The sequence below is a fragment of the Camelus dromedarius genome, chromosome 12 (assembly GCF_036321535.1).
Source record: "Camelus dromedarius isolate mCamDro1 chromosome 12, mCamDro1.pat, whole genome shotgun sequence".
NCBI lineage: Eukaryota > Metazoa > Chordata > Mammalia > Artiodactyla > Camelidae > Camelus > Camelus dromedarius.
Genome location: NC_087447.1, coordinates 41,934,281 through 41,955,225, shown reverse-complemented (window position 1 = coordinate 41,955,225; position 20,945 = coordinate 41,934,281). Strand labels below are relative to the sequence as shown.

The 20,945-nt window shown below is 33.5% G+C and overlaps 1 protein-coding gene across 2 annotated transcripts in view; it reads right to left on the bottom strand.

Moving 5' to 3' along the window:
* Window positions 1-20,945, bottom strand: part of SBF2 (SET binding factor 2) — a 382,774-nt gene that overhangs the window by 137,991 nt on the left and 223,838 nt on the right. For both annotated transcript variants that reach the window (XM_031460040.2, XM_031460041.2), the window contains exons 14-16: window positions 10,993-11,197; window positions 6,252-6,361; window positions 4,354-4,503 (exon numbers count right to left, since the gene is read on the bottom strand). In XM_031460040.2, coding sequence (XP_031315900.2) covers window positions 4,354-4,503; window positions 6,252-6,361; window positions 10,993-11,197 — 465 coding nt within the window. The remainder of the gene's footprint in view (window positions 1-4,353; window positions 4,504-6,251; window positions 6,362-10,992; window positions 11,198-20,945) is intronic.

Sequence of the window (20,945 nt, the reverse complement as noted above, 5' to 3'; positions counted from 1 at the left end):
GGACAGGAAAGACAGAATAACTTCAAGATCACGAAAAGCAGAAATTACTAAAGTTTTTGAATCACTACCTAAAAATTAGTTCATTTAGTGTTTCTATCTTAAAACACCAACACAGATGTTTGGCCTTTCTGTCTTGAAGCTAGGCTTTTGTAAAAAATGTTCAGAATGTCACATTAAATCCCCACAAGTAACACTGTTGCAACAAGAATATAAATATTAATAAACCCCAAGTTGGTAATAAATAACCCATTAAAATAAGAGTATCACATGTGAACCTATTTATAACTGGAAAGAGACTCTCCACAATGTTCAACAACAGTGTATGCTGGAATGAAGACAGGATCTATTTTTATGTAATTATGAAATACTAAATTATAAAATACTAAGTGCTCATCAGTGCAGGTGTATTTGAAAGCAGAAAAAAAAAATCCATACTTTCCCTCCCTGGAATACGATTATTTAGATGAAAAAAATATTTGTAGTCAATGGGTACCTGGCTATTCTATAAGTAATTACTAATTAGTATATGCTAAAATTAAGTTTAAAGAAAGAGTTATAACTTAGTTCTTCAATTAACAACAGCACATAAAGCACTAACTGAAAAAAGCTTCCTAAAACAGTTTCTGTAGTTTTATCATCAGTTATAGGGGATCAGGAAATTAGCTAAGGCTTCTGGTAACCTTGATCTGTTAATCAAATTCCTTTGTTCTCTATAATGACAGTTACCAAAGTAACTGTAACAAAGTAACAAAAGATGTGACCTTTTTTAGGGCAAATTAATTATGTTTTATTCTTCTCATAAAAGTTGATAATTTCCTTTCTACAAAAATAAGAATCTTTTTAAAATTATAAAATATGCTTGTTATATGTTTTATATAATTTAATTATGCATGCGTGTGTTTCAAGCAGCGAGAAGTTTAAATAGAAGTCAAAACTCTTCTAATTTAAATGCCAGAGATAACCATTATTAAGGACTTAGCATAAATATCCTTCCAGATTTTTACTATGATATACACACAACATACTTGTAATTTTAGGTTAAAAATAGAATTACATTATATCCACTTTATATAACCTCCTTTTTGCCCACCTGGCAATACATAAAATGTTTTTAATATGATTACATATTACAGACCTGTCCTTCTATTTAGCTGAACAGTATTCCAAAGAAGAGTTGTATCATAATTGGATTAGTCAATAACCAAATGGTAACATTTAGGTTGCTTTCAATTTTTGCTACAATAAACTAGTCTCCTATACTCTAAATTAAGAATGTATTTCCAGTAAGGTGAATCATTTCCTATCTTGCCAATTTGCTCAAACTACAAAGTGCTTGTTACAAGATTACATTTTTATGTTAGATTTTAAGTTAGAATTCCTGAGAAAGAAATCCTTTGAAATAGGTTTGAAAAGATAAATATGTCCTGCAAAAAACTCTAACAGCAGTACCCTAAGACATTAATGTGTATAAATTACAGGTTATAACTAACAATGATACAATTAACACCCATGTACCTAGTTTAAGAAACAGAGTATTACCATTACCTTTGAAGATCTCTATGTTCAATGCCCTTCCTCTCTGTTTCCCAGAGGTAATTTTCCTCAATATTTTGTTTATTTCCTTGATTTTCTTTTTTCCCAGATTTATTGAGGTATAATTGACATATAAAATTGTAGTGTATAATATGATAATTTAATATATGTATATATTGCCTTTCTTTTCTTTATATTTTTACCACTATATATGTTTTATCCCTAAATTAACTATCTCTAAATAATATATTGTATGCTTTGAATTTTATATAAATAAAATACCTTTTATTGTAATTGAAATACCTTTTTATTTTTATACAAAATTACCATCTTTAAGATTCACCCAATAAAATGAGCTGCGATTCATTTTATTATCTCTGCTAAGTAGTATTCTAACATAAGAAGATACCATAATTTATGTATTCATTCTACTGCTAGTTAGCATGTGAGTTGTTTCAGTTTTCTGCTATTTCAAACAATGTTCCTATGAACATTTTTGTGTGTATCTCTTGGTGGGCAAGAACTTCTTTAAGAGTAGAATCACTGGATCATAGAATATGTTCCTATTCAGTTTTATAGGAAAATCTTATTTCTTATTATCTTATACGTTCTCAAATTTTCTAACTCTGAAACATTTTTAGTATATAATGTGAGGTATCTGCACATTTTTTTATGTACATGGTTCATTATATGTACATGGTCACCCAACTGTCCCAGTACTATTTACTGAATTTTTCATCTCTTTTATCACTGACCTGAAATACCAACTTTGTCCTAAATCACATTTCCATGTATGTGTACATCTGTTTATGAACTCTATATTCTGTTCTACTGGCCAATTTGTTTATGACTGCATCAATACTACATTGTCTTAATTAATGCAATTTTGAATTAAAAAAAATTAAGTGTTACTGAGGTATAACTGACAAATAAAATGGTAAGATATTTAAAGAGTACACTGAGGTGATTTGAAATATCTATACATCGTGAAAGGATTCCCACAATTGAATTAACTGATACCTTACCTTACATATTTATCTTTTTGCCTTTTTTTGATTCAAACATTTTTTCAACTCTCTTAGCAATTTCGATTATACAATATAGTGTTATCAACTGTAGTTACCATGTTGTACATTTAGGTCTTCAGGTCTTACTCATCTTACAGCTAAAAGTTTGTATCTCTTATTAATCTCTCCCTATTTCCTCCACCTCTCAGCCCCTGGCAACAATTTTTCTACTATGTTTCTAAGAATTTGACTTTTTTTTTTTTTTAAGGTTCCACATATAATACCATACAGTATTTCTCTTTCTCTGTCTGGCTTATTTCACTTGGTACAAGGTTTGTCCACACTGTTGCAAATGATAGAATTTCCTTCTTTCTCATGGCTGAATAATATTCCACTGTTTGTGTGTATACACAAACACACACACACCCCCCCATCGTCTTTATCCATTCATCCATTGATGGACACTGAGGTTGTTTCCATGTCTTGGCTATTGTGACAAATGCTGCAATGAACATGTTGTGCAGATACTTCTTCAATATCCTATATTCATTTCCCCTGGATGTACCCAGAATTGGAACTCTGGATCATATGTTAGTTCTACTTTTAATTTTTTGAGAAACATTCACACTATTTTTTATAGTGGCTACACCAATTTACATTCCCACGGACAGTGCACAAGGGTTCCCTTTTTGCCATATTCTTGCCAATACTTGTTATCTCTTGTCTCTTTGATAAGTCATTCTAACAGATGTGAGGTGATATTACACTGTGATTTTGATTTGCATTTCTCTGGTAATTAGTAATGCTCAGCACATTTTCACTTACCTCTCGGCAATTTTTATGTCCTCCTTGGAATTAATGTTTGATATATGACAAGGCCAATTCCCATGCTTTGCATTTTTAGGAGTGTGTTGGTAATTCTTAGGCATTGGAACTTCCAGTTGGGATTCAGATGGGAACTGCAATAACTCTACAGATTATTTTGGGGAGAACCGGTATCTTTATAATATTGAGTCTTCTAATCCACAAACATGGTATATCTTTCCATTTATTTAGGCCTTCTTCATCCACAAATTTTATTATTAATTATACCCTGTAACTCTCACTTTCCAATCTACCAAAATTTAGCATGGATTTTATTTCATTTCCCTGGAGCCCCACATATAGTCTTTGAAATCTTAATATTTAATCACATTTTTCTCTTTGTGTAAAGTTTAAGAAAAGTTTGTTATCACCTGCAAACAACATGATGCCAATGTCACAAAAATAGCATGGGGAAATCAGATAATTTGCTTTTCCTAAATTGTGCCCTTATTATTTTCTGGGAAGCTTATTTTTGTAAGATCATACAAATATTTTGAGGCCAACAAGAAATTTATTTTGTGCTTTACCCACACAAAGTATTAAGTAAACACTTAACTGAGTAATTCATTTATCATTTGGATTAGCCACCATTCATTCACTGCCTTCTGCCTTAACAGTATAACTGAAAACTGGCTGAAAAGGGCCTGACATGAATACAGACATTAAGTAATATATAACTGAATGTTTTAAAGACAACTTTTCATTTTCAGAAAGCTTGCTTATAGTACAAGTAAAATAGCCTAGTATTTTTCAAGAGAAAATAAAGAAAAAATTGAAAACTCTTATTATTTATACCAATATATAACTGTTTCTGACAGAAATGGTATGGATGTTGGCCCTTCCTATTAGCTGTGGAAGGTTCAAGAACTTATCAGTAATTACTGAATCTCCTGGAAAAATAAAAAACATTCTCAAATAATAAGGATAATCTGAAACAACTGAAAGTTACCTGCAGAGTACAGTTCATCATCCTTATTATGTAGTCAAACTGTTGATGGTCTAATATTGCCCGGTTTTGCTGAACATGTAAACCCAGCTCATCAGTGAGACACTGTCTTGCTGCCTTTCCTTTAAGGGCTCTCAATGCAGCAGGAAGGGTCTGTGGACAAGAGAGGTAGAAGTGAACAAAAGACACCACTGGGAAAAAAGTAACTTTTAATCACTGAAAATTCACATGTATCCTGTAAACTATTTAACAGAGTTATTAGTAGAATTAAACTCCTAAAAAAGAGTTGATTTGCTATTAAGAACAACTGTAAATAGATGATTTACAGTGATTTTTATTTGTAAGGAAGCATGAAAAATAAGTAGGACTTAGTTTATGTGATATATTTTAAAAACATTAAACTTCATTTAAAAAACCTCATCAAAACTTTGTCACCCAATAAAAAATGTTAAAAAAAACAAAAACAAAAAAACTTTGTCACCAAAATAACTGTTGCTTCAGATTATAAGTCAAAATCGCAGACACTTAAGACACGTTCTTTTAGTAAATGACCACAACTCCATAGCAAGAACAGAAAGAAAATTAAAATGACAAGACTACTGGGTGATTTTATGTTTGAAACTGATCAGCAACTTAATCATTATTCAGTTTTAATTTATGACTGGAAAATTCTGCAATCTCTTGTAATTTCAACAGCATAAGAAAGCAGTAAAAAAAAAAACAAAACTCAGAGCAACAAATAGTAATCTCTGGGTTTATGTATTAAAACTCTTTTAACTTCACTGCCCACAAGAATGCCTCTTACAGTTCACCTTGAGAGCCTAATTAATTTACTTTACATAAAATAAATAATAGGCTTATTTAACTTTGAAAACCTAAAGTCAACACAAAGGAGCAAGTAAGAAGGAAGGGAAGAAGCCTGAGAGTAGAACGACCTAATACTTTTTTTTTTAACAACAGGTGTAATAAACAAGGTGTGAAAGCTGAAAGCAACAAAAGCAAAAGAAAGTCTGTAACACTTCAACCATGAGAAAAAAACGGGTATCAAAAAACTCAAAATATAAAGAGGTCTGAGGTCATTTAGTGTAAGGGTAAAAATTTTATTTTACATGTTTTACTAGCCCCTTGTAATAGATGCTCAGAACTATTACAAGTTACTAAGAAAAGGTTACATTATATATAGTATATTATATTAAAGAAAGCAAGAAAACGTGTTTTAATGAGGTGCATTTAATTGAATACCATAATTTTTATAATTCATTACTTCTTCTAGATTCTCTGCAATAAAATATTACATTTAAAATGTTAAGTTTCTAAGTAATATGTCAAAATAGGATTTAGTGAATAATGTTTAAAAGTTTCAGGGGAAACATGACTATCAATGTTTCTCTGGTAGTTATGTAAATAGGCATGGCTAGAAGTTTTTAAATTAAACTTTTCTAATTGAAGTATAGTCAGTTTACAATGTTGGGTCAATTTCTGGTGTACAGCATAATTTTTCAGTCATACATACACACACATATATTCCTTTTCATATTCTTTTCCCTATAGTGACTACAGTTTGCCAGTGCTGTACAGTTTAAACTTGTTGTTTATCGATTTTACAAGGATTTCCTTGTATTTCTGATGTAACAAATATCCTGCCAAAGTCCAATAGGTATTCTGTGTGATTTGTTCTGTATGTAGGTATCGATTTTGCTGTATTCGTGGGAGAGGGTGAGCTAGGGGTCCTACTACTCCGCCATCCTGGCCTATTGGCTAGGATTTTAAATCTTAGACTGTTCATTTAAAACGATCAGAACAATGAAAGGATACTTTATAAGGAAAAGGGACAGAATAAGTTGGCAAGCTAAACATAGAAATCTGAAAGGGACATGACGGGAAGGAAGGCATTTTATTACCTTTTCAGTCTCCAATGTTTTATTTTCAAATATGAATGAGATGCAGTTTCTAACAACTTCCAATCTCTGTGCACTGTTGAAAACTGTTGTCACCTTATCCATTATTGAAACTAGTAAAGGAATATAAGAAAAACACAAATAAATTAAACTTCTTTGGCAATTATAAAAGCAAGGGGAATATTACTGTTTACACTATATAAGATTGTAACTGTTTACATGACCATAACCTTCATTATATAGTTTTTTTTCCCCCTTGTTACATGGCAGAGAAGGTACTTTGATTACATTTTTAGGTTTTAAACTGGCAGGCCAGCCTATCCCTTATTGAGGATAACTATAAACGACAGATTCCAATACTACACTTACCTCTTATGCAAATTAACTCATATTGCACAGTAAAATTATATTAAGCAAAGGTAAACATCTTTTTTTTAACCTTTAACTATAAACAAATGGAAGAATTGTTACAGGTACAGGATCATGACAAAAGTAGCTAATGCTCATACGTAAGAGGACTACTAACAGAAAAAGAAGTTGATATTTTTAATATATTACCAGAGAAAAACCACATACCACAAAAAACAAGGTTCTAAAAATCTGAGTACAGGTGACTTGAAGACGCATTGCACAAAAAGAGAAATGATCATGGCTAAAGAATTACTTTACAGAATTTGGGAGACTCACTTTTTAGTCTTGTGAACTTAGTACCTGTCATCTTTACCATGATGTTAGATAATTCTATTCTATTACTTAGGCTAAAATTACTTGAGTAATTAAAAATAAATAAAATTAAAATAAATTTAACTTATTAAAAGAATATTTGAAGGATATAAATAAAAGTAATGTTTGTTAAATAAAAAGTATAATTTCACAAAGAACTACACTATATCATATGTACAAATGAGGTAGTATCAGTAATTCTTAAGCTGTATATTTTATGGCTGCTCTTGGAATCTAAAAGCATAATCCCTTCACCTCTCCCACATACCTAACAAGAAAGAACACCATCTTACTCTTAGCATCCCTTTCCATCCATCAATACAAAACTTTATATTCTTCAAATAGTTTTTTAAACTTTAAAACATTTTGAAATAGTTATAAGCTCACAAAAGGTTGCAAATTAGTACAAAGGAGATCCATGCACTCATCAGCCAGCTTCCCCCAATGGTGCTCTTACATAGCTACAGTACTTCATCAGAATCAGGAAATCAATCTTCCCTGGTTGTTTTTGTTTTTGTTTTTTTTTACCAGTTATCTTCAAATCATTCTTAATAAAGTAACATTAATGACCATGATGATTAAATACATTATTTCACATGACTTTTCTTTCTGAAATGCTTATTCTTAATTTTGGCCTCTGGTGCTTCCCACACATGTAGGTCAGTGGCAAAAGTTGAAATTGAAATTGATCTATATTTAGAGAAGAAAATTTCCTACAGTCTCCAAATAAGATCACATACTTTGTTGAGAGAGCAACATTTTTAACTTAAATTTATAAACTTTTAATTCTAAAATCTCTTTAGCAGTATTTTAACTTTTCTTTAGGACGAGCCATTTAAAAACCCGTATCTTCCTAAAATGAGTCTGTTTATCACTTGGGAATTATCTTTCTTTGGTAACTATAACTTAGTTCACTCCCAGAAGAAAGCTCTTCACTTAGAGTTACTGACATTTCAGGGATTGGCCAAATCCCCGTTGTGGCCTTCTAATACTATCTTTCTAATATTTGACAACAACTCTGGTTTATGGATACTTGACTTCCCAGAGCTTCCTTTCTAAGACTTTGGCTTTCAAATACTATTTCCAGCCATTCATCATTACTCTGGCCCCTCTGAGGAATCCCTGGAAACTAATTAACCTCTCAAAATGTGAATGCCTTTTAAGGAGACAGAGCAATTCCACACTCACATTATACATGGGTATCATGTAAATTATATGATAATTATAAAACAAGGGAAATCCTGATTCTAATCAACCCAAATGAACTAGAAAGTTGAACAGAGGTCCCTGCATTCATCATTCATTCATTCATTCATTCATTCCTTTAGGTTTTACAGGAAGTGCACGCAGGGCCAAATACTGAGTCATGTGTACCTCTCTGATTACAATGAGACATTCCACATGCATTTAAAGAAAGAATCTGATGTTCACTGCACGTGAAGAAAGTAAAGAGATTATATAAAAATAATATAGAGACAAGGTTACAATCCAAGCAAATTATATTTTAAAAAAACTTCTAATCTATTCATGTGGGTATTTAAAGAAAGCTTTCAACCAGCTTTATATTAAATATTATAAAAATATTAAATAGTAAAGTTACATGACCAAATCCTTCCAAAAATAACTACCCTTTAACATGTCTACTTCTCCATTCTCTTCTCTATGTGAAAGTACAATCAATGCTTAAGTAAAAGCTGTTAATTCTTAGGAAAATAATGGCAAATTAATACTACTAAATAAATAATTAACAATAAATAACATTAACATTACCATACAACATACATGTTAAGAATACAGAAATTATTAACATTACTACATAAATAATTTAAATAATATAATCTGTTAATAATAAAATTACACTCACTTCCAGGTATGATGGGACAGTATGTAGCAAACTAAAACTTTCACCAAGAACATTATGAAAGTCAGATAAAATGCAAAGCTATCTATTTAAATATATCAGAGTGCTACAGAAGCACAAAGATTAGAAGACTTATAATTCCAGAAAAAAGAAAAGACCAGAGAACTAACTTAACATGCACATCCACTTTTCCCTTAAGAGATCTGCCAATACTGGGTACAGACAAGAGGCTGGGAATCTGGGTTGGAATCTGGCAGATGGCCAGGTTGACCAACAAAGTTTCTGGTGAAAGCTGAACCTACAAAAGTGGATGTATGCTATAGTCCCTAGCATAATAAATCTTTAAAAGAACAGTAAACAGACATAAATAACAAGTTAACAGAGATAAATGATAAATTAAAAAATAGTTCATTAATCCAAAAGAGGGTAAGGAAGCAGGGGAAAATGTAAATCAGAAGGATCAAACAGAAAAAAACCCAGCAAATTACATTAAAGCCATTACTCTATCAGTAACTATAGTTACATAAATGAGATAAATACAAGTAATACATTAAGATAGTCAAACTGGTTAAAAAAAACCACATGTTGCTTGCAAGAGGCATATCTTAAATATAAGGATCCAGAGTTTGAAAATAAAAGGATAAAAAAAGATAAACACTAACTAAAGGAGGGCTAGTATAGCTATATAAACCTCAAAGTTCATCTTACAGCAAGAAGCATAAGTAGACACAAAGAGGGACATTCCGTAATGATAGCGATCAATCACCAGGATGCTACACTATTTGTAAATATATCTGTGTCCAATAAATCAATTTCAAAATACATAAAGAAAAGATGAACAGTGAAATGAGAAATAGGCAATTCTACTTATCATGGGAGACTTTAACACATCTCCCTCAAGAGATAAAGAATAAGAGAGATAGGGGAGGAGGGTATAGCTCGAGTGGTAGAGTGCATACTTAGCATGCATGAGGTCCTGGGTTCAATCCCCAGTACCTCCTCTGAAAATAAATAACGTAACTACCTTCCTCCCACCAAAAAAAAAAAAAAAAAAAAAAAGAATAAGAGAGATAAAAATCAGTAAAGAAAGATAACCCACAGAATGGGAAAAATATTTGCAAATCATGTATCTGATAAGGGACTGGTATACAGAATATAAGGACAATTCTTGAACAAAAAGACAAACAGCTCAACTTAAAAATGGGCAAAGGATCTGAATAGACAGATATTTTTCCAGGGAAGATACAAATATGGTCAAGAGGCACACAAAAAGATGCTCTACATCAAGTAAGTGAATGTGAAGAAATCAGAATGCCCATACACCGATGGTGGGAATGTAAAATGGTGCAATTGCTTTGGAAAACAGTGTGGCAGTTCCTCAAAACATTAAACACAGACTTACTGTACCACACCTAATATATACCAGAGAGAACTAAAAACATGTCCGCACAAAAACTCATACATGAATGCTCACAGCAGCGCTATCAACAGTAGCCAAAAAGTAGAAACAATCCAAGTGTCCATCATTTTGAATGGGTAACAAAATGTGATATATACCCATACAATGGAGTATTATTCAGCCATAAAAAGCAAAGAAGTACTGATACATGCTACATGGACGAACTTTGAAAATATGCCAAATGAAAGAAGCCAATCACAAAAGATCAAATATTGTATGATTCCATTTATTTATATAAAATGTCTAGAATAGGCAAATCTACAAAGAAAGTAGATTACTGCCTAAAGCTGGGGAAGGAGTGGTTTTGGAGGAGAAATGGGGAGTGACTGCTAGTGGGAATGTGTTTCTACTTGGGGTAATGAAAATGTTCTGAAATTAGTGAAAATGGCTGCACAACTCTGAATATACTAAAAACCACTGAATTGTATACTTTACAAGTGTGACTTTTATAGTATGTGAATTATATCTCAATACAGTTTTTATTTTTAAAAGAAGGTTCTACAGTGGCAGTAGTCAGGTTAATTAATGGTTACCCTTGTGAGAGGCAGTGACTGGAACAGTGCTTCTGCGTATTGATAATGCTGATTCTGGTTACATGAATTTGTTCACTTTGTGAAAATTCCTTAAGTTATGCATTTTTGGTTTTGTGTCTGATATCTTGATAGGAGGTTTACTTTTAAAATAAACAGACAAATACATACCAACAGGTGGACCTGCAGGCACAACACATTTCTTTTCCACTCGTGAAGCAGGAGGTGCATTCTGGTTCTTAGCAAGATTTTCCTGTATTAATTCCTGTACCCGAGTTTCATTAATCTTTGGGAAAGGAAGAACATGAACTCGCAAGTGGGATCCTTCTGTTGGTCGTGGAACTTTCTGGAATGCCATATGAGGGTTTGGATTCTCCTGTAATATCAAACATAGGTAAAATTATTCAAAAGTTAAAATAACAATGGCAGATGGTTGGCCAGAGGGGCAGAAATAGTAATCAGACATGAGTGATTGTACATATATTCAGATCTTACTTATATGATCTTTCAGCAACGTCTGATACAGCCAGTCATTCTTTTTCCTCTTCAATGAACACTTTCTTCACTTGGTTTCTAGGTCTTCTTGCTACATCTTAGTCTATTTTTCATTTTCGTAACCTCTTAGCTATGAGAATATCCTAGGGCTCAGACCAGAGGACTCTTTGCTATTTACATTTACCTTCTTAGCGATAACCTCCAGTCTCTATTTTTAAACCACAAAAATACCATTTCACAAAATTTTATCTCCAACTAAGCTTCCTCCTTAACTCTATACCCATATATTCAACCACCTGCACATAGTATTCTCATATGGAATTAAAATAACCATCTTAAATATATGTCCAAAATGGAGCACTTAATATTCACCTCCTCCAAATCTGCTTTCCACAGTCTTCCCCACTTCAGAAAGTGCCATATTTGTTTTTCCAATCATTTAGGTGAAGAGCTTAGAGTAATCCTTAAAGCCCTTCTCTCACACCCAATTATCCATTCCTTTGCAAACCTTTTGGATTTTGCCTTTAAAAAACATTTATGACCTGACCACTTTTCAACACCACCTTGATTCAAGCCAACATGTCTCATACTACTACAGAACAACAGTCTTCTAACTGGTCTCCCTGCTTCCAACCTTGCTCCCACCCTCACTCTATTCTTAACGCTGCAGACAGAGTGACCTAGTTAAAGTATGTCAAATCATTACTTAACTACTCTGTTCATTCAAATAGCTCTTCACCTCATTCAGAGCAAAACCCAAAGCTGTTACAATAATTTACAAGATCTAGCTTCTTTATATGACCATGTCCTACTACTGTTTCCTTCATTCATTCTGCTCCTGCTCCTACACAGGCCTTCTTGTTCCTGCCTCAAGGCCTTAGCACATAACTGCTCCCTCGGCCTGGAATGCCTGTCCCCCCACCAATTTGTGTAGCATCTTCTCTCCATTCCTTCATTTCTTTGATCAAATGGTACCTTTTTTGGGGCCACCCTATCAAAACTTATAGCCTTCAACACAGTCCCTATCCCTCTTATTATATTTTCCTCTTTAGCACTTATCACCTTCTCACATACTATAAATTCCATTTATTTTTTTTACTGTCTATCTCTCATTAAAATGAAGCTATGTGAGGACGGACATTTTGGCCAATTAAAAAACATTTTTTGTGCCTTGCTGTGTACGTACTGCATCGAGAAAGTGCCTGACACCAAGCAGGCACCCTGGACTACTTCCTACCATATCCCAATAAGTGGGACACAATGGTGAACACATATTAGGATTATAATGTTTGAATTAAATTTGTCAGCTAATACTTTCACAGACCCTTAGGGTTGGTATGGACTTTTATCCAGCCACCTACTTAAGTAGAATTATATTTCAAATACTACAGGCAGAGTGGAATCCATTCTTTTCATAAAGTTCGCTGAAGAAGGTTGCTTTACAACCATTTTTCGACGAATTCCAGCATTTATCATCCTTTGCAACCAGAAAATTTCTTTTTCCCCCTGAAACTGTGTCATTCATGCTGTAGGTTAAGCCCAATACTGCCCGACACATTCTCTGGACAGTTAAAAAGGCCAACTAGCATCATCTACTAGAGCTGCTCCCCACAATTCTTTTAGGTTATTTGGCCCAGATCCAGATAAAGGAAAGGCTGGATCACAGGAGATGATACAGGCAGCATGTCTTAGCAACACAATGGCAATAATACTCCTTTAAGTGTCAGAAAGCCTGGGCTCTAGTTTTTGCTCTACTCATTCTGTGATTCTGGATAAATAACTTTGCCTAAGGTGTATACAGGCATATCTCATTTTATTGTGCTTCACTTTATTGTGCATTGTAGATACTGCATCTTCCACAAACTGGAGGTTTGTGGCAACCGTGTATCGAACACATCTACTGGTGCCATTTTTCCAACAGCATTTGCTCACTTTGTGTATGTATGTCATGTTTTGGTAATTCTCATAATATTTCAAAACTTTTTTATCATTATTATTATATTTGTATAGTGAGCTGTGGTCAGGGATCTTTGACATTTCTATTGTAAAAAAAAAAACCATGACTTGCTGAAGGTTCAAATAATGGTTAGCAGTTTTTAGCAAAAAACTGTTTTTACATTAAGGTATGTACTTTTTTTACACATAAATGGTATTGCACACTTAACTACATTATAGGGTAAACACAACTTTTACATGCACTAGGAAACCAAAAAATTTGTGTGACTCACTTTATTGTGACATTAGCTTTATTGTGGTGGTCTGGAATTGAACCTGCAATATCTCTGAGGTCTGCCTGTACTTACGCTTCTCTTAAATGTTCCAGAGAAGGTGAAACCAGCTTGTTCTTGCCAAAACAGCCCTCATACACACTTTATATTTTCCTGTTATAGCTTTAGCAAAGACAGGGAAAAATAAGCAAATTTCTATGCCAAGTCTTCACGATCACCACCTTCTAAAATTATGTTGAAAAAAACAGTTCTAAAATTATGCCTGGATTAACATCAACCTCGCTGGTCTGGAGTTTCTGAAATTGCCCTTTTCCAAAAGCAGTATGTTTGCTTTTCTCTGTTTTTTAGGCACAATATCTAAGATATCTCCTCTTCTTAAAAGTTATCAGTATCAATTATCTAAAACTCATTAAGCAGATATTTCTTTCACGCTGGGGAGGTAATTCAAGTGGATTTTGAGTTCTGAACCCAAAAAATCATTTAAAGTATACTCTTCACTATTTCTGTTTCTATTTATACTTATTTTCTTTACAATAAAAATTAAAACTTTAAATATATTTCCCATAATGTAAATAATATTCATTAAAAAAATTTTTTTGGGGGGGTAGCAATTAGGATTGTTTGTTTGTTTGTTTGTTTTAATGTAGGTACTGGGGACTGAACCCAGCACATCATGCATACTAGGCATGCACTTTACCACTGAGCTATACCCTCCGCCCTAAATAATATTCATTAAAATAAATTTTAAAACATGGAAAAGTAAAAGTAGAAAATAAATCTTACTGGTACTAGTATCTTTTCTAGCTATATTTTCTCTCTCTCTTCTTTATACTCTTCTATCTTGTTTTTAAAATGACTTAAGGTGGTTTAGGGACAAAAGATACACCAGACACACATACTGACTGCTCCTAGTCAAAATCCTGTAATGTGACAAGTTCATCCTAAACTTTATAAGGAAGAACAAAGGTCCAAAAATAGTTTAGGCAATTCGGAAGAAGAGTAAATGGAGAAGTCAAACTTTCCAGGTAACAAATCTTATATAAACCTTTAATATAAAACAGTATGATAACACAACCACACAAAATTTATGGGACACAGCAAAGGCAGTGCTAAGAGGGAAGTTTACAGCAATACAGGCCTTCCTCAAAAAAAGAAGAACAATCTCAAATAAACAATCTAACCCACCAGCTAAAAGAGTTAGAAAAAGAAGAGCAAAAACCCCTAAAAGGCAGCAGAAGGAAGGTAATAAAAAAGATCAGGGAGAAAATAAATAAAATAGAGATTAAAAAAAACATAGAAAAAAATCAATCAAACCAAAAGCTGGGTTTTTGAAACAGTAAATAAAATCGACAAACCTCTGGCTAAACTCACAAAGAAGAAAAAAGAGAGAGCACAAACAAGCAAAATAAGAAAGGAAAATGGAGAAATTACAACAAATAACATAGAAATACAGAATATCATACGAGAGTATTATGAAAAACTATATGGAGCCAAAATGGATAACCTAGAGGAGATGGACAAATTTCTGGAAACATACAGTCCACCAAGATTGAACCAAGAAGAAACTGACCACTTGAACAAACAGGTCACTAGAAATGAAACTGAATTAGTGATTAAAAAAACCTCCCTAGAAATAAAAGTCCAGGACCGGATGGCTTCACCGGGGAATTCTACCAAACATACAAAGAAGAACTCATATCAGTCCTTCTCAAACTCTCCCAGAAGATTGAAAAGGAGGAGATACTCCCAAAATCATTCTATGAAGCCACCATCACCCTGATACCAAAACCAGGCAAAGACACTATCAAAAAAGAGAATTATAGACCAATATCACTGATGAACATAGATGCAAAAATCCTCACCAAAATATCAGCAAATAGAATCCAACAGCACGTAAAAAAGATTATACATCATGACCAAGTGGGGTTCATCCCAGGGACACAAGGGTGGTTCAACATACGCAAATCAATCAATGTAATACATCACATCAACAAGAGAAAGGACAAAAACCACATGATCATCTCAACAGATGCAGAAAAAGCATTTGCTAAAATTCAACACCCATTTATGATAAAAACTCACCAAAGTGGGTATATAGGGAACATATCTCAACATAATAAAAGCTATATATGACAAACCTACAGAGTTTTTCTATGGTGAAAAACTCAAAAGCTTTCCACTAAAATCTGGGACAAGACAAAGCTGCCCACTATCACCACTCCTATTCAACATAGTCTTGGAAGTCCTAGCCACAGCAATCAGGCAAGAGAGAGAAATAAAAGGGATCTGAACTGGAAAAGAAGAGGTAAAAGTGTCACTATAAGCAGATGACATGATACTATATATAGAAAACCCTAAAAGGTCCACACAAAAACTACTAGAGCTGATTGAAGAATTCAGCAAGGTAGCAGGTTACAAGATTAACGTTCAAACATCAGTGGCATTTCTTTACACTAACGATGAATCAACAGAAGAAGAAAGTAAAGAAGCAATCCCCTTTAAAATTGCACCCATAGTAATAAAATACCTAGGAGTAAATCTAACCAAGGAGGTGAAAGAATTACACACAGAAAACGATAAACCATTGATGAAGGAAATTAAAGAAGACTTTAAAAAGTGGAAAGATATCCCATGCTCTTGGATTGGAAGAATCAATATTGTTAAAACGGTCACAACTGCCCAAGGCAATCTACAGATTTAATGCAATCCCTATCAAATTACCCAGGACATATTTCACAGAACTAGAACAAATCATAATAAAATTTATATGGAACCATCAAAGACCTAGAATTGCCAAAGCATTACTGAAGAAAAAGAAAGAGGCTGGAGGAGTAACTCTCCCAGACTTCAGACAATGCTACAGAGCTACAGTCATCACGACAGCATGGTATTGGTACAAAAACAGACATACAGACCAATGGAACAGAATAGAGAGCCCAGAAATGAACCCACAAACTTTTGGTCAACTAATCTTTGACAAAGGAGGCAAGAATATACAATGGAATAAAGACAGTCTGATTCAGCAAATGGTGTTGGGAAAACTGGACGGCAGCATGTAAAGCAATGAAGCTAGAACACTCTCTTACACCATACACAAAAACAAATTCAAAATGGATAGAAGACTTAAACATAAGACAAGATACAATAAACTTCCCAGAAGAAAATATAGGCAAAACATTATCTCACATACATCTCAAAAATGTTCTCCTAGGACAGTCTACCCAAGCAATAGAAATAAAAGCAAGAATAAACAAATGGGACCTAATGAAACTTACAAGCTTCTGCACAGCAAAGGAAACCATAAGTAAAACAAAAAGACAACCTATGGAATGGGAGAAAATTTTTGCAAATGAAACCGACAAAGGCTTGATCTCCAGAATATATAAGCAGCTTATACGACTCAATAAGAGAAAACAAACTACCCAATCCACAAATGGGCAGAAGACCTAAACAAGCAATTCTCCAAGGAAGACATACAAATGATCAATAGGCACATGAAAAAATGTTCAATATCACTAATCATCAGAGAAATGCAAATCATAACTACAATGAGATATCACCTCACACCAGTCAGAATGGCCATCATTCAAAAGTCCACAAATGAGAAATGCTGTAGAGGCTGTGGAGAAAAGGGAACCCTCCTACATTGCTGGTGGGAATGCAGTTTGGTGCAGCCACTGTGGAAAACACTATGGAGATTCCTCAAAAGATTAGGAATAGACTTACCGTATGACCCAGGAATCCTGCTACTGGGCATATATCCCAAAGGAACCCTACTTCAAAAAGACACCTGCACTCCAGTGTTCATAGCAGCACTATGTACAATAGCCAAGACATGGAAACAGTCTAAGTATCCATCAACAGATGACTGGATAAAGAAGAGGTGGTATATTTATACAGTGGAATACTATTCAGCCATAAACCCCGACAACATAATGCCATTTGCAACAACATGGATTTTCCTGGAGAATGTCATTCTAAGTGAAGTAAGCCAGAAAGAGAAAGAAAAATACCGTATGAGATCACTCATATGTGGAATCTTAAAAAAGAAAAACAAAAACAAAAACAACCATAAATACAAAACAGAAACAGACTCATAGACATAGAATACAACCTTGTGGTTGCCAAGGGGGAGAAGGGGTGGGAAGGGACAGATTGGGATTTCAAAATGTAGAACAGATAAACAAGATTATACTGTATAACAAAGGGAAATACATACAAGATTTTATGGTAGCTCACAGAGAAAAAACTGTGACAATAAATCTATATATATGTTTCTATATAACTGAAAAGTTGTGCTCTACAATGGAAACTGACACAACATTGTAAACTGACTATAACTCAATAAAAAATATTATAAAAAAAGTATGATAACTGGTATTAATAAAGGGTTAAAAGGGCTAATGGAATAGAGAAGCCCAGAAATAGGACTATGTGTGAAAATGTGATAGAAACTGGTGGCATTATAATTTGAGAAAGAAAGGTTAGACAATTCAATGAAAGAAGATAATACAACAAACTATTTCTAGTTCATGATCTCTGGCATCAGACCATGTAGGTCAAATCCTAGCTTAGCCATTTACTAGTAGTGTGACCTGGTGCAGGTTCAATTCATTTACCACTTGTGCTCTAGTTTCCTCATCTGTAATGAAGATATTAACATAGTACCTGCTTCATCAGGCTCTTGTGAAGGTAGAACAAATTGTTACAGGAAAGCTTTAGAACACACACACATATATACACACACTTTCCTATAATAAATCTGAAAGCTCTTTTCCAAAAGTCTAGAGTATATTCATTTGAAAAATGTTTTATCCACTGCATATTCTATGACATGACACCACACCTCTAAAACTAAAACCACCTTTTTCTCCCAAGATCCCCACCATATCACTAGCTACTTATATTTTAACAATAACCATTGTACTCAATAAAAGTTTGAATAGAAATCACTTATTAAAGAAAAGATATAGCTACTAGTCATTAACAGTGTTTTTCATTTCATAAACAATTTGAAATACAAACCAAATCCATACAGAATTCAGAATAAGCATTTAAAAATCATTTTAAAACAAAGTTCAAAGTTGAGGCTATCCTTTAGTTGTACAGATAGTCTATATAAAAATTCAAATTATGGGTTAAAGTTACTAAATTATAATATATTCAATTGTGTTTAGAAAATTCAAAAAGGACTCATGCCCCCAAATCTAGTGCTATTTGGTTTTCGAGCTGCTGTATCTGTACACTGCTGCCCTCTAACGGGCAGTATGGTAAATATAGAGGACCACATTCACCATTTTACACCCAACTTGGTCACAATAATGACTTTTGAGAGGAAAGGAAAGAAATTTTAAGGCTCATTGAACTCTGCATATTCTTGGAAACATATGCTCTTACTTGTAACTGCAAATGCATTTAGAGAAGTCCTTTGAAGATTACTGAGCTCATCAAAAACCCATACCCCAATTTTGTTGTTGAGTCTCCATGTTGAAATAAGGAAATTAATTATTTTCTAACAGAAAAAAGAAGCAGCCAAATATTTATCTGATTCTAGAGAAATGCAAATGTAAAGTAATATCTAGGGATTTAGACAACTACATGGTTATAGTGAACATAATTTTGTCAAAGGCAACCAAAAAAGCTGACAAAATGTACTATCATTTAGAGAGAATTTTAAAGTTGGACAGTGACTTTCAAGAAATGGGCTCTTTCAAGAAATCCTGCTTTAAGAGTACAGTACAGCAATGTGAGGTACAATAATTTTTCTCAGACTTGAAAAAAAGACACACACATCATCTGGTCTGGAAACATGGATTTTTTTTCTTTTCTTTTCGGTGAGCTAAATGAGAATATGCCTAGGGTTTAGAGAAAACAAGGCTGAGAAAGTACGTCAAATAAAAGCAAAGCAAAACAAAACAAAACAAAAAGTCCCAAACCTAAATGGAAATCCAAAGTAGGCACACTGAGGGGAAAAAAATTGTGTTTCTACACACTGGTCTCAGCAATGAATGACAAATCAATGTGACCTTCTTAGAGGTTTCCAAGTTTCCTATATTAATTTAGGTATTTAATAATTATTTAATGTATACCAATTGTACCTAGAGCTGAGTTACACAAATCCTTTCAAATACAGCCAAAACCAATACTATCATTGGACTAAATTGTTAAACATTGAAAAGATGTAACTGAACTTTTAGAGTTGCTGGGTTGTGAACACATTGATGGAATGAAACTCTATTAATTTTCCATCCTGACAGGCCTTTCAATGATCACCCGATTGAATTAATGTCTCATCCTAATACAGAGAAATCTAGTGTATGACTTTAATATCTAATGTGCTGGTCGCCTAACCCAGGGTTTCTCATTATAGACATTTTGGGCTAGATAATTCTTTGGTTGTGGGAGGTCGGGAGAAGTAGGTGTCTTGTGTATTGTAAGATGTTTAGAAGCATCCCTGGCCTCTACTTACTAGATACCAGTAAGTAGAGGCACAACCTCTCCAGTTGTGACAACCAAAAATATTTCCAGATAGTGCCAAATTTCTGGAGGGAAGGGGTTGTCCCTGTTAAGAACAATTGCTCTAATTTATGACTCTGGATAGAGGCTTCATATTCTAAGGCAAGTATTCTTTTTACAAATACCAAGAGAGCACACAGTGACTAGCTAAGAGACCTAATACTCTCACTCACCTACTGACATGCAAATTAAAACCATGAAAAGAACCACCACATACCTACTAGATTGGCTGAAAACAAAACAAACAAAATTAAACAAACAAAAAACAAGTGAGTAATCAAGTGTTGGTGAAGATGTGGTAGGAATGCAAAATGGTAGAGACACTTAAAAATTAACAGTCTGGCAGTTTCTTATAGAGTAAACGTTTCATTATCATCTTTTCAGCACCCTATTCCTAAATATTTACCCAAGAGAAATGATTATTTATGTTTGCACAAAAACCTGTATAAATGTTTAGCATGATTTTACTCATAATTGCCAAAATCGACCTGTTGTTGTTCAACAGATAGATAAAACTTTGGTTTTATTTATTTATTTGGTTTTATCACATAATGGAATACTACTCAACAATAAAAAGGAGTAACTGATATATGCAGCAATATGGGTGAATCTGAAATGCATTATGCTAAGTGAAAGAAACAAACTAAAAAAACTACATAATGACTCTATGGAAAAGACAAAAACCAGAGACAAAACAGATCAGTTGCCAAGAATCTGAGGTGGTGGGAGGATGCAACTACAAGGGAGCATTACGAAAATTTGGGAAGAGGGAAGTGACAGAAATGCTCTATGTCTTTATTGTTGTGGTGCTGGTGGTGGTTGTATAACATTCATTTCTCAAAATCCATCAAACTGTACATTAAAAAGATTAAATTTTACTATATG